Source organism: Lepisma saccharinum, chromosome 13 (genome assembly GCF_977018435.1).
Source record: "Lepisma saccharinum chromosome 13, izLepSacc3.1, whole genome shotgun sequence".
NCBI lineage: Eukaryota > Metazoa > Arthropoda > Insecta > Zygentoma > Lepismatidae > Lepisma > Lepisma saccharinum.
Window position 1 is genome coordinate 75,335,928 of NC_139241.1, and position 13,331 is coordinate 75,349,258.

General features: G+C 37.5%; 1 protein-coding gene across 1 annotated transcript in view; it reads left to right on the forward strand.

Moving 5' to 3' along the window:
• The window catches only part of pit (probable ATP-dependent RNA helicase pitchoune), an 85,116-nt gene that overhangs the window by 24,593 nt on the left and 47,192 nt on the right, over positions 1-13,331 (forward strand). Inside the window, exons 7-10 of the mRNA XM_083134458.1 lie at positions 569-733; positions 2,748-2,888; positions 6,808-6,968; positions 10,163-10,315. Coding sequence (XP_082990584.1) covers positions 569-733; positions 2,748-2,888; positions 6,808-6,968; positions 10,163-10,315 — 620 coding nt within the window. The remainder of the gene's footprint in view (positions 1-568; positions 734-2,747; positions 2,889-6,807; positions 6,969-10,162; positions 10,316-13,331) is intronic.

Sequence of the window (13,331 nt, forward strand, 5' to 3'; positions counted from 1 at the left end):
CCACTTCATAAAGATAGATACCAATGTGTTTGTTGTGAGATTCTAGCCCATTCTAACATGTCACATGACTACCTTTTCTGTTTTAAGAAATGAAGACTCCCGTCATGTTGTTAACATGCACTAACATCACTCTCGTCTTCTCGTTGCCCCCTCGAAAGCTCAGAAACCTTTCCGGAACTAATCTGTCGATGTCCTGAGACAGTCTGTGCATCATACGTCTCCAGGAAAGCTTATAGACTTACTTCAAATACCCTTCCTATATTATGTACAGGAATGTTTGATTCATGTTTCCATTTTATGGAACACCCTGTACACAAACACACAAGGCAAAACAAATTGATTATTGGATTATATTTAACAAGTTACAAAATATGGTATTAGAAATCGGCTCAAAACTGTGGCTGCAACTGAAAAGGGTTTCCCACAAATGTAGAGGGGAAAGATCCAAAATTTCTTAACTTTTTTCAAACTTCTGTCTCATCCGTACAAAGTACAGAGTGAGCAAATTTCTTGCCAGTTGTATATTATTGTAATGTATGTTATATTAAATCATATATTGTACTTTCAGGTATAAACATCCTTGTGGCCACTCCGGGACGATTGCTAGATCATATTCAACACACTTCGGATTTCTTGTTCAAGAATATGCAGTGCTTGGTGATTGATGAAGCTGATCGAATATTAGATATAGGATTTGCGGAGGAGATGAAGCAGATCATCAACTTACTTCCCAGTAAGTTTCTGTTACTGAAATTAAATTTGTGTAATAGGTCTTTGAGGGCCAAAGTCTACCAAGCAAGTTCAGTGCAGTGTATTTCATTTTCATGGGTTGGAGCACGCAATGTACTGCATGGAAATTTAAGCAAAGGAATGCTGACTTGACCAGGACTCGAAACTAGGTCTTTGGCATACTGTGCCATTGCCGTAACATCTAAGCTACGTGGTTGCTTTCTGCCAAATCATAAGGTAACATTTGATTCCACGCTGGTAGAACCTATGCATCATTGACCTCGTCAGTGTTTCAAATACAGCAGATTCCATTGTGGTAGCACTGACCGAGAATTCCACGTGGGTAAACAGCTAAAGTAAAAAATGAGGTGAGAATAGACTCGGTAGCTCAGTTTGTAGACCAAAGACCCGGGTTGAAGTCCTGCTGAAGCTTGCATGTCTCCACTTAAATTTGTATGAAATGTAATTAATCTTTTTGTATTTTGTGAAGTTTTATTAATCTAACAGAGACTCTTCCTTGTAATGCAAAGGCTGTCGCAGAGAAGGTGAGACAGATTTTTTCCTGGCTTGGCAACACTGCCTATGGTTTCGGCACTAGTCGCGTTGTGTAGGATGACTCATTCTGTTTCCGTAGCAAGTTGTCACATGTTGCGAAACCACGTTAGTGAGCAGCTGTGTTGATTTACGTGGAACGTGTTTCGTTTACCCCTCCAAGTTTTTGTGTATAACATTGCTTTTCGCGATGAGTATTCAAGATGAACAGCGACATGCCATAAAATTTTGTTGGTGTTTATGGAAAAGTGCTGCGGAAACATATGCAGTGTTCCAACAGGCATATGCCGATCAAGACAGACTGAGTAGAGCCACGGTATTACCAAGAAGACATTGAGACTCTGTGCCAGCACGTAAGAGGCCGCATTTGAAGAACTCCTTCATATTGCACCACGATAACGCACGCCCGCATATCGCGCGGGCTTTTCAGGTTTACGCGACGAAGAGAAAAATATAAATATTCCAGCATACAGCCCGGACCTTGCACCCTGCAACTTTTGGCTATTTCCACCTTTAAAGGCCGCTTTACGTAGTTGTCATTTCATGACAAACAAAGAAGTGATCACCGCAGTGCAAGTTTTCTTCAGTTCGCTACCTGACGACGAATTTTCAACAGGAGCGTATGGACGCTTGCTTAGCTGTCAATGGTGCCTATTTTGATTCTGATTCTGAATAAAAATTTTGTGGTTTGTAATTTTTTTTGTTTCATTTTAATGATTCTTGGATGGGTCCATGTACATGCTTGTCTTTTAACTGCTATGCAATCACGACCTTTTGACCTATTGCGCTCATTTTGGTCTCAATCGGCAGCTAATGAACCAAATTTTCACCCTAGTACATTTGCTAGCCAATGGAGGTCGTTGTTTTCCTATGCAGGAATTACTCTCACCTTCTCTGCGACAGCCTTTGTATTTTTTAAACAGTAATTTTTCATCCTTTATTAGAAGTAAACTTGCTTCGAATTTGCATTATAGGGTTTAAAAATTCAACCACATGGGCTGCAAGGATTGACCCTTTCTCAAGACACCCACATGTCAACCACCCTGCCACTAGTACAGCCTGGAAAGCATTTTATGCATTAACGAGAATCTGGCATGTGGACCCATGACCAGTATAATTGCCTTCTGGATTTGTTTTGTTGCTGCCCATGTGTGTTCGTGATTGTACCTTCATCTATATCATCTTCTCGCCATTCATCCTCATCTTTGCAACTAGCCAAAAGTAGCAGAAACACGAAGTAAAATAAACTAAATCAATCAGTCCAGCCACAACTCTTTTCGTCTCATCTTCAACTACGTCTAACCACTCTTCGAACCTTGTGCAGCCTCGTATGATCTCACATTTATTTTAAAAGTATTATACACAAAAAATTACGAAGAGACTATTAAAGGAAATCTTTTGTGCATATTGCGTGTCAATTTAAATATTAAATTTTGTTTGTTGTTATTTTTGTGTTCTTTTTGCAGAGCAGCGTCAAACAATGCTCTTCAGTGCAACCCAGACACCCAAAACAGAAGCCCTGACCAAGTTAGCCCTGAAGAAAGATCCTCTGTATGTAGGCGTGGATGACCGTGACAGCGTAGCAACAGTTTCAGGCCTAGAGCAAGGTACATTTTCAGTTCTTTGTAAATGGATTAGATCCTTGTTAGAGCTTAAGTGATGTCTCGGTAGAGCCACAAATTTATGATGAATAAGAGATCAAGATTTTAGTGCATAAACTGGTCACATTTCAGGATCAAAGGCAGCATTTTGGTGTTAAAATGGTTAATAAATACCTAAATTTGCTTTAAAAGTTATACTTATTACTAGAGTTGTAAAAAACGCTGGCTTTTTTGAAGGGAGGTTTTTTTCTGATAAAAAGCTAGCTTTTTGGCAGAGAAAATCCTGAAATTTTGGCTTTTTACCAATTACAGTAAACTATTTCACTCGGAAGTTACTGTTATGAGTTTACAGGTTTGTAGTGACATATTTTACAACTAGCTAAAATAAATTTACATGATGTAGCAGTAAAGAGGCAGATATTGGTCAATCCCAGTGGACACATATTACATAGTGGTTCAGATACAATTTTAACCCTAGCTTACCGGGGAGGGCCTTGCAGGCACAAAACCTCTATTATTTATGTTTTACAACTGTTTGAAAATAAATTACATTCGCTTCCTAGGATGTTCAGAAATTTTTTCTTTATTACTTTTGTTTAAAAAAACATAAATGTACTTAATGTAATTAAGAGGCAAAATGCACTTGGTGGGTATAGCAGGCCCCATCTTTGAATGTGTGTCATTCGAGACACTAATACCAGTGACAGTGTACAATTGGTTGGTTATGATGGTAATTATCATGTTTAATAAACAACTGCACTTCTGCAAACTAAAAGACATTAATATAAATTATTATGGATAGTCTTGAGTTTTAGTGAATGATAAAATATATGTGAGAGACTCATGAAATAATTGGTTATTATTTTTTATTAATGATAGTAATTTTAGTAATTATTATAATTAATAAATAACTGCACATATATAATCAGGAAAGGAAACAGCGATTCAATTATAAAATGGTTTCTTGAAATTTAGTAATAATGCTAAAATACTTTTCAAAGCAGCTAAAGAGATAGGTTTGGAAGTTAGCAAAGAGAAAACTAAATATATGCTTACAGGCTGAAACCAAGTGTTAGGTAATAATCAAAATATAATTATTGATAACAACTCATTTGAACCAGTTTCCAAACTCAAGTACTTAGGACTAAAACTAACAAATGAAAATGATATTAAAGAGTCAATAAAAAGCAGGCTTAATTCAGGAAATGCATGTTACTTTTCTCTTCATAAACTTTTGTCTTCTCGTTTAATATCTAAGAAACTAAAAGTTAAAATATACAAAACAGTGATTTTGCCTGTATTATTATATGGATGTGAAACTTGGTCCCTTACATTGAAAGAGTAACATAAATTGAGAGTATTTGAAAATAAGATCCTTAGGAAAATATTTGGACCTAAAAGGGATGAGAAGACAGGTGAGTGGAGAAGGTTACATAATTTAGAAGTACATAATTTGTATTCATGTCCAGATATTATTAGAATGAATAAATGAAGAAGACTTAGGTGGGCACGTCATGTGGCACGAATGGGTGAGGAAAGAAGAGTTTACAGGATTCTTGTTGGGAAACCTGATGGTAAGAGACCTGTAGGAAGGCCAAGACAAAGATGGAGGGATAATGTTGAGATGGACCTAAAGGAAATTGGTAGGGATGGAAAAGAGTATGTAGATCTTGCTCAGGATAGGGACAGATGGAAGGCCTTTGTTGCTGTAGTCATGAACCTTCGGGTTTGAGAAGGCGAGAGAGTTAGTTAGTTTTTCTTGAAATTTAGTGATAAAATAAAGTGTGGTCTGTGAGGCACCCCCCTGGTATGTAAGTTTCTCCTACAGCACGGGTAAGCTAATAGGGATAAAATTAAATGTCAAGTCCTAATGAGCAAATCGTCCTCCTCTCTTGCCATGCAGTCTAAGGCACTTTGCTTTGGACGGTGGCTGCGGGATGGCATGGGTTCGATCCCAGGTTCAGTCTCCGGGAATTTTCGGCCTGTGTATAGGGCCGGTGGCAACCCACCATCGTGAGGAAATTGGGGAGCTTCGAATGAGTAAGCTTAATCCGGTCGCGTAGACCTACTGCAACGGCTGGGAATACGTTGGGTTGACCCCCCGACTATTCCAATCCTGGTTGAAGATCTCCACGCTTAGAGGTGACGAAGGAAAGCGTGGAAGGGACACTGGCAGCCGCTAGGTAAGCCAAGACCCTTCATGGGCTGTTACACACAGGGTTTTTTAAACCCTGACCATGAAATTGACTTAAAACAGGCTTTTACATGTTTGTGTCTCAATTTAATTGTTGATATCATAAAATATGAAACAACAAAATATTTGATGTTTCGGGACAATTAGAAACCTTTACTGTTCACAACATATATGAAGAAGTATACGTATTACGTGAATGTGTGTATATATCCTGTTTAACGGAGCTTTGAGATGGAAGCAACAAGTTGCTCTTGCAAACCAACCCGTAGGAGTAAATGCAACCTTTCGAACCGATGGAACATAAGCTGCAAATGTCGCTTGTCACTTGGTCTGTACTGTTTTCTCAGGGAACTTTCAGACCGAAATTACAATTGACATGTGTCACTTTGAAGCAGTAATCCATTGAATTGAAATGCAACAGTGAGCTAATCATGTCACTTGCATGCTGCTCGGACTATACTGTTTTCTCAATGGCATGCATCATGCACGGTGAATGTTTTGCTTTATACCGAACAGTCTGCGTCGCTTGTCATCTGTGACTTCAGTCTGAAAGCTCCTTCAATGGCACGCATCATGTTGCCTTGGTCTTGTTTGTGCATGCATGGTGGATGCTTGCTTACAGACTGAAGGTGCCCATGTCACTTGTCACTTCAATGTGACCCCTTCACTGTCATGTGTTGCTTCCATCTGAATATTCTCTATACTTAACAAAATTGTTAGCTACTTCATCAGAGATTAAGATTTCATTTAGCCTGTAGATCACAGGGAACAATTGCAAGTACTATTGATGGAAAAGGCCTGCTTTTTGATAGAATGTTCCTTTTATAATCATGAATGGGCATCTGGTGGAATAAAGTAATGCTGTTGCATTGTAATAAGAAGGGGTCTGAGGTTCAATCCTCAGTGGAGGCAAGAGTGCTCCGGATCTCATTTCAAACTATAGGCCCACTCCAAATTTATTTTATAGATTTTTTCCCCCCATTTGCAGCCAGTCTTATTTGCTTCTACTTCAGTTTTAGTGCCAGTGTTTTTCAACCGGCGGGCTGCAAAAGTTCCGTTGCACCCACGGGTTGACGACACATTTAAAACTAATTTTATATTTAACAGCAAGTCTACATATTTGAACTCTGATTATGCCATATTTTATATATATTAATATTAATTAAGGTTGCATATTAATTTCCATATAAACTTTAAAGTTCAGAAATGTATTTGAGTGAAATTGTTGGGATCAGGGCATCAACTTCTTAGAAATAAATTTACTCAGCTGTGGTCTCACAAAGGTCAAGAACCACTGCAACAAACAGCCAAAATACATCACTAGTTGCTCCGTGACCAGGTTTAGCGGCCATTTAACCAAATTATACATGATGTACTGGAAAGCCTAGTTCGTCTATTTTATGCATTTACACAAAGAATTTGGAAACTTTATTTTGTCTGGAGTGTCTAATACAACTTGTATATGTACATTTCCTGTTCTCTCCGTACAAACATGTGTTTTATGTGCTGAAGGTCAAATAATGCATTTTTATGTGAAATGAGACTTCCCAGTTTACATTGCAGCTAATTGTCGACACTCCTTCCAAGTATGGATGTCTTCTGAATCAAGGTAAAACATATGTTTTTACCTAAAAATCTGCTCGTTATTCATGATTGCACTGCCAGTACTGTACACCTTGAAATATTATTGAAGTTTTTATTGTATTAATGGCATTGTTTCATTAATTGTAGGTTACGTCGTGTGTCCCACCGAGAAGAGATTCCTTGTTTTGTTTACATTCCTGAAGAAGAACAGGAATAAAAAGGTGATGGTGTTCTTCAGTTCTGGCCTCTCGGTAAAGTTCCACCATGAATTGCTGAATTACATTGACCTACCTGTTAGCAGTATACATGTAAGTATATATCTGGAGGTGTAAGATACTTTATTTTTGTATCAAATTACAAACTTTTTTTTGTTTGTTTGTTTAGATTGGTTTCCACCTGATATTTTAAAATTGTAATAAAAATCATTGACTGCATTGGCCCATAAATAAGGTGCACTTTTTATCCTTGTTCGGGAATGAAAGCATTCTGCATGCGCGCGCAGCGAATAGACTGACCGACTTGCTTATGTGAGCTCAGCCGTGCAACATACTACGCGCGTGTCTCCTACTATCTACGATGTATTATACAGTTGTAATTACAGTTCTACATACCATTATGTATTATTTAGTATTATAAATATTCTAAAATCTAAATCGATGTACCGTGTTATTCTTCTGGTAGAACTGCGCCTAAGGTAAAACAGTTCTCTTGAATTACCAGAGTCTCAACGCATCATAAGTCGGTCATTACAGCAACATTTTTTTAAATATTTTTTTAGAATATTTATAATACTAAATAATACATAATGGTATGTAGAACATTAATTACAACTGTCTAATACATTGTAGATAGTAGGAGACACGCGTTGTCTATGTTGCACGGCCGAGCTCACATGAACAAGTCAGTCAGTCGATTCGCTGCACGCGCATGCGCTGCAGGCGGGCCGCAGCAGAATGCTTTCATTCCCAGACAATCCCAATTTCAACAGTGGAAAGTTAGGATGTAGCTTATATTTGCAACCTTGGTTTTTATGACATTTCGTCATGTCATATGCTGTTTACAAATGGTGCTTATTTCCATTTTTTAAATAATGCAAGTGTATTAGATACCAAACAACACTGTGCTGGTATACTCTATGTTAAGAAAAATGTTTACGTGTTTCTACTGAAGTTAATAATGATTGATACTGTGCCTAACAAGAAAAGAAAATGTGCTGAAAGGAAATTATATTGTTTTCCAAATAATAAATACATAGAATAAAATTGCGACTGATAATTTTTTTTCCCTCAATCTCTCTGATCAAAGTGGATAGATTTAAATCAGGTTGACTTAAATTGCAATTTAAATAAATAATTTTAGGCTCGAAGAGAGGAAAAAAACAAAATATATGTACTGGTGTGGTGAATATTATAGGAAAGGAAATATAATATGTAAACACACTTAAATCCTCTTGAATTAAAATTCAATAATTTTTATAGGCAAAAATAGCAAATATGTATTTTGTGTAGAAAAATATACAAAATACTATTCTTCTTAAACCGTAAATAGTGTCATTATCATTAAACTGTAAATAAAATGGCACCTAATATTTTGCATACTATCATTTAAAAAATTGCCAAAATTCAGCTTCAAAGACTTTAAAAATATATTTTAAGTTACAATTATAGAGTATATCCAGAATGTTTTATTTTCACTGGAAGAAAAGTTAACTGAAATTACATATTATAGTTTCATTAACACATTCAACAAGCATTTCAATTGTAGGTTCATATATACAGTATCAGAAACAGAAAAATGTATATTTACATACAATTTTTTATTTGCTTTAATCAAACTGTTCAAATATTTTACAGAGCCGTTTAATAGAAAAAGCGTTTCTCTATTTAAAAAAATGAATATGTAAGGTGCCAAAGACCACACCAGCAATTTTAAGCGTGTTTTTAAAATAATTGATTTAAGTAAAAAAAAATTATATTTAAATTAAAGGATCATTCATCAAAAATGATTTTTTAAATAAAAGATCATGATTTTTATCCACCCGGGCTCTTATTATTATCTTTTTTTTTTTTCTTATCTCCCTCAAACTTTAAGGGTGCAGCTTATTTTCGGGCCAATTCAGTAAGTGCTCTAGGAACAAGAAATTTAATATAACTGCACAAAGCACATGGAAAGGGAGAAGAAAAGTTCAAGAACTTGCTGTTACGAAAATGCCAAACCATTGCTCTGAGTAGTGAATACTTTGAAGTTGAAGAACAAGCTTCCTTATTCTCTATAAGAAATGCATGAGTGTTGAAACATGCATTGCATCCGTAGTTCTTTCCTCTGCAAATAATGAAGAGATTGACACGCAATCTAACAATATTGTGTCTGTTGCTTTGTAATTATGTAGTCCTGGCTTCAATACCCAGTGGTGTCACTTCTTAAGTAGTTAAGATTGTACAGAGTGGCCACAAAGTGAGCGTACCCTCTTTTATTTTTGACACTACAGAGGCTAGGGTTCAGTGCTTGATATGGACACACATCTGATAGTTTAAGAATCCAGAACATCAGTATGGAGACCGTTATTTTTGTAGCATCCGAATTCTGCTCCATGTTCTGGCACACGTCTCGTTGAAAGTGTGTCATTACCTGAATAAGACCTTTCCCGGGCAGTGGATTGGAGGAGGTTCTGAAGATTACTCAGCTCTCTTAGCCTGAAGTCCAATAAGTCTAGACCTTACCTCTGGAGGTTCATCAATGACAGTCAGAAATAATCAGTATCGCACAACGCCAGAGTTAGGAGCAAACATACGTGACCCTGTGTCTGCCAGAACATAGTGCAGAATTCAGGCATGTGTCGATATCAAGCGTTCAACCATAACCATCATAGTGTCGAAAAAAAGGGGGAGTGCATCCACTTTGTGACACCTCTGTCCTTTAAACTGTCCATAGTAGTGTGTCTGAGTATAAAGGCAACTTAGTTTGTACATACTATATTTTTTTATAACTATGTCTTGAGTATGCAGCCTGCCCAGACAACGATTTTGAAGTTCTCCAGTGTCTTTTGGGTTTAATTTTTCTTCTCATTTTTATGCAAGCTCTTCCGGCATTTCCTCTTTTTATTTACTCCCATCAGTATAACAGAGCTGTCGCGGTAGCTCAGCTGTTAGGGCATCTCATTACCATGCGAGAGACCCAGGTTTGATCCCTGCAGGGGAGGACTGGGATTTTTTCCACATTTACAAGTGGCTCCGGCACCAACCCAGCATTGTATAAAGTGGATACCTAGAGGAAAAATGGCAGCAGGGGAGGGGGGTAAAGATGGCCAGGAGCATGGTGCTGATCACATTACCCCCACCTTCGGCCGTGATGAAGAAAGTGTGGGGCCCTAACTCCACACCCCCTATATGCCTTCATGGCATGGTGCAAAGCACAGGGGTGCTCTTCTTTTCTTTTATTAGCATAACAGACAATAACGATAATTGACAAATGTCATAATACAATGCTTGTTTATTTCTTGTAGGGTAAACAAAAGCAAGCCAAACGAACAGCTGCATTTTTCCAGTTTTGCAATGCAGAGTCTGGAATTTTACTGTGCACAGATGTGGCTGCTAGAGGTTGGGACATTCCTGCTGTGGACTGGATAGTGCAATACGACCCTCCAGATGATCCCAAGGTAAGCATTGTTGCTCTCAGGTTTCAACTCTACACATGTTTCCCTCTTAACGGCCCTTCCTGATTGCAACACCTTGTAATCAGAGGGTCGTGGGTTTAGCGCATTGCATAATGGTTCTGATCCAACTTTAAAATGTAGGTCTAGTCCCGATTACTCTCTATGTGATCATAAATTGGACTTAACTTTGACCTTTCGTGTAACCCATGTAACTTAGGGATGAACCAATCAAAGCACTGTTTCTGACTGTGGTTGCATTACAGGCCATGCAAGACTGAATTTGATTAGTGAAATCCTCAAATGCTGTTTTCCGAAAGCTGCCCACTGGCATGCTTTGACACAAGTACACATTATGAACGAGAGGCATACAAAAACTTGGTTAGTTTTTGAATAGATTGGCATGGCAATTTTATTTTTTGAATATTATAGTATGATAGGTCTCGCGTCACAACTTGAGCTCTGGGGAGAAAGTATTCGAGTTGACCGCGGAGGCAGTGACTAACCTCATAGTGAGTTCTCTGCCCTTCAAAAACAGTGTTTGCAACTGCACTAATTTATTGCTATTCTCAGTATATGTTACCAGAATGCCTGTGATAACCAAGAGTGTTTCTTAGCAAAACTGTATACACACTACGTTCCTTTAATTGGGAAAAAAAAATACATTCCTTTAATTGAAAAAAAAAAAAAAGGTATATCGACCTTCTAACCTATTATGGCCATATTTGCTTTGTACGCAATGCCGCGAGCTCCCCTTCCCCCCCATTTCCTTCTCCTTTTCGTAATGAAAGTTATTGGGTTAAAACGTCTGTCCAACCCTCTGACATCATCAATGTGTATATATGTCTCTTCTCGATATATATATATATTCACTGAGGGCCCCAAATATTTTACTTGCAAACTGTGCTGTGTCGATGGTTGCCATTAGAAGCCTCTCCTTCCTTTTCCACTTGGTGGTAGAGGCCTTACAACGTCTTTGTCACACTGCCACATTTTGGCACCGTATGATGTTTGTTTATGTACGTTTCGTCTAAAAAGTACACGGCAGTGTTTAGGCAGTCATGAATATCTCTAAAGAAATCAGCGAACACAACAATAATATCTGGTTTCTCCATCAAAACCTCCTATTGGATTCAGTTCTTTAATAAGGAAAACAAAGATCAAGTAAAAATTTCCTTAATGTGACCCCAAATCGCAAATTGATTTTTTCTCGCAACTTCTTTGATAGGTGTAGGTACAGTATTGCCACAACAAAAGAATCTCTTACAAGCCTTGTAATAACCCCTTTTTACGGTTTTTGGCAGAGTGGTTAGCACAGTGTGCTTCGACGCCATAGGTCCTCGGTTCGAATCCCGGCGTGGGCATGGGTGTTCTTTGTGATTGTTCCTTCATCAGTTTCGTCTTATCATCAGTCATTCTGATCTTTGCGATTAGCCAGAAGTGGCAGAAAAGCGAAGTAAAATAAATAAAATCAATCAATGAATTAATAACCCTTTATCCAAATTGTATTCATTGATCTGGTTTATTTTATTTTGCTTTTCTGCCACTTCTGGCTATTCGCAAAGATGACGATGAGTGATGATACTGATGAAGGGACAGGCACAAAAACAGTACCATCTACAAGCCTTAATTCAAATCCTGGGCTCCTCGTGTCGTAGCATGCTGTGCTAACCACTTCACCATGGATATCGGTGAGTATCTTGGGAAACGAGGCTTCTCCCACATTTCTTACCTGGCTTCGTAATGCAGAACCCTTTTTATTTCCGATTTATGCAAATCTACATCTAAACTGAGTGACCAGTTAATTGTTTACATCTGTAGATGACAACATTGGAATTTTGCTCCACCAGCCTGCCTTTTTCTTGACAAAACCCAAATTCCTCCCTCGGATTTCCACTTTCCCCAGAGCTCAAGTTGTCATGCGAGACCTATAGTAATAACTTCATGAAACCGTGACAATCATTTTGGAAATCCCTGTACTGTGTTTATTCCCATACTGTTTCTCTTCTTTTTCCACACCATTACTGCTACATCTTATTATTTGTGTGACTTTTTCATGTAACTATTTTTAATGTATAACACTTTTAAAAAAATCACTTCCTATTATGGCATATCTACACAGTGGTAAAATTAAGCCTAACACACCTTAAAGATCACGAATCAATACAAACATGAATGTCTAGAAAATGAATTGAGCCATGGAATTGTCCCAAAATTATATGTATATGATAATTGTATTGGCTGTCACAATCTGTCCTTGGCCGAAATAAAGATTGTCCTGATAAACCAGTTTAGAGTAAAAAATGCCTGGGAAATGTGAAAAGTCATTGAAATTGTTTTGTCAAATTGAGAAAGAACTCCAGAATGTTGAAGCATTGTAATTGGTATTGGTAGCTATTTTGAATTACTTCTGAAATAATATGTCCAATGTAAGTAATCCAATCAAGAAACCACATTCTGTTTGCATATGGTCAAGTTGGTGACCATGTGTGCCTAATTGGTTGATTCTTCGGCAAGACACGGACACCATTTGCAGACACTCGAACAGCGTTTATGCACAAATGAAGTCTGTAATCAATTCCTTGAATGTGAGGAATTTGAAACTGGCTGAAGTTCTCAAGGCTCCAACGCAGGTGTCTGTTGCAACATGCTCAAGGTGAGGTGTGACAATTTCGCATCAGGCATGCATTTATTTAAATATCGTCTGAATTGGCACTGCTACTAAAGAAAATCCACCCATAATTTGAGAGTATGAATTTCTCCAAGTGATTCAATATGATTTACTTTAATAATAAATTGCTTCAAGTGATTCAATATGATTTACTTTAATAATAAATTGCTTATTTAGAAATTTACTTCAGAAAACCATGACATACAAATTGTATTTTTGTATTCATAAAACTGATAAAAAATGAGTAAAATTATCAGTTGATATGACTGATATGAGGGTCACTATTTATATTTTGAGCCTTGGCAACACTGATTGAAGTTAGGTGCGATTTGACGTTTGCACGGAATCGTC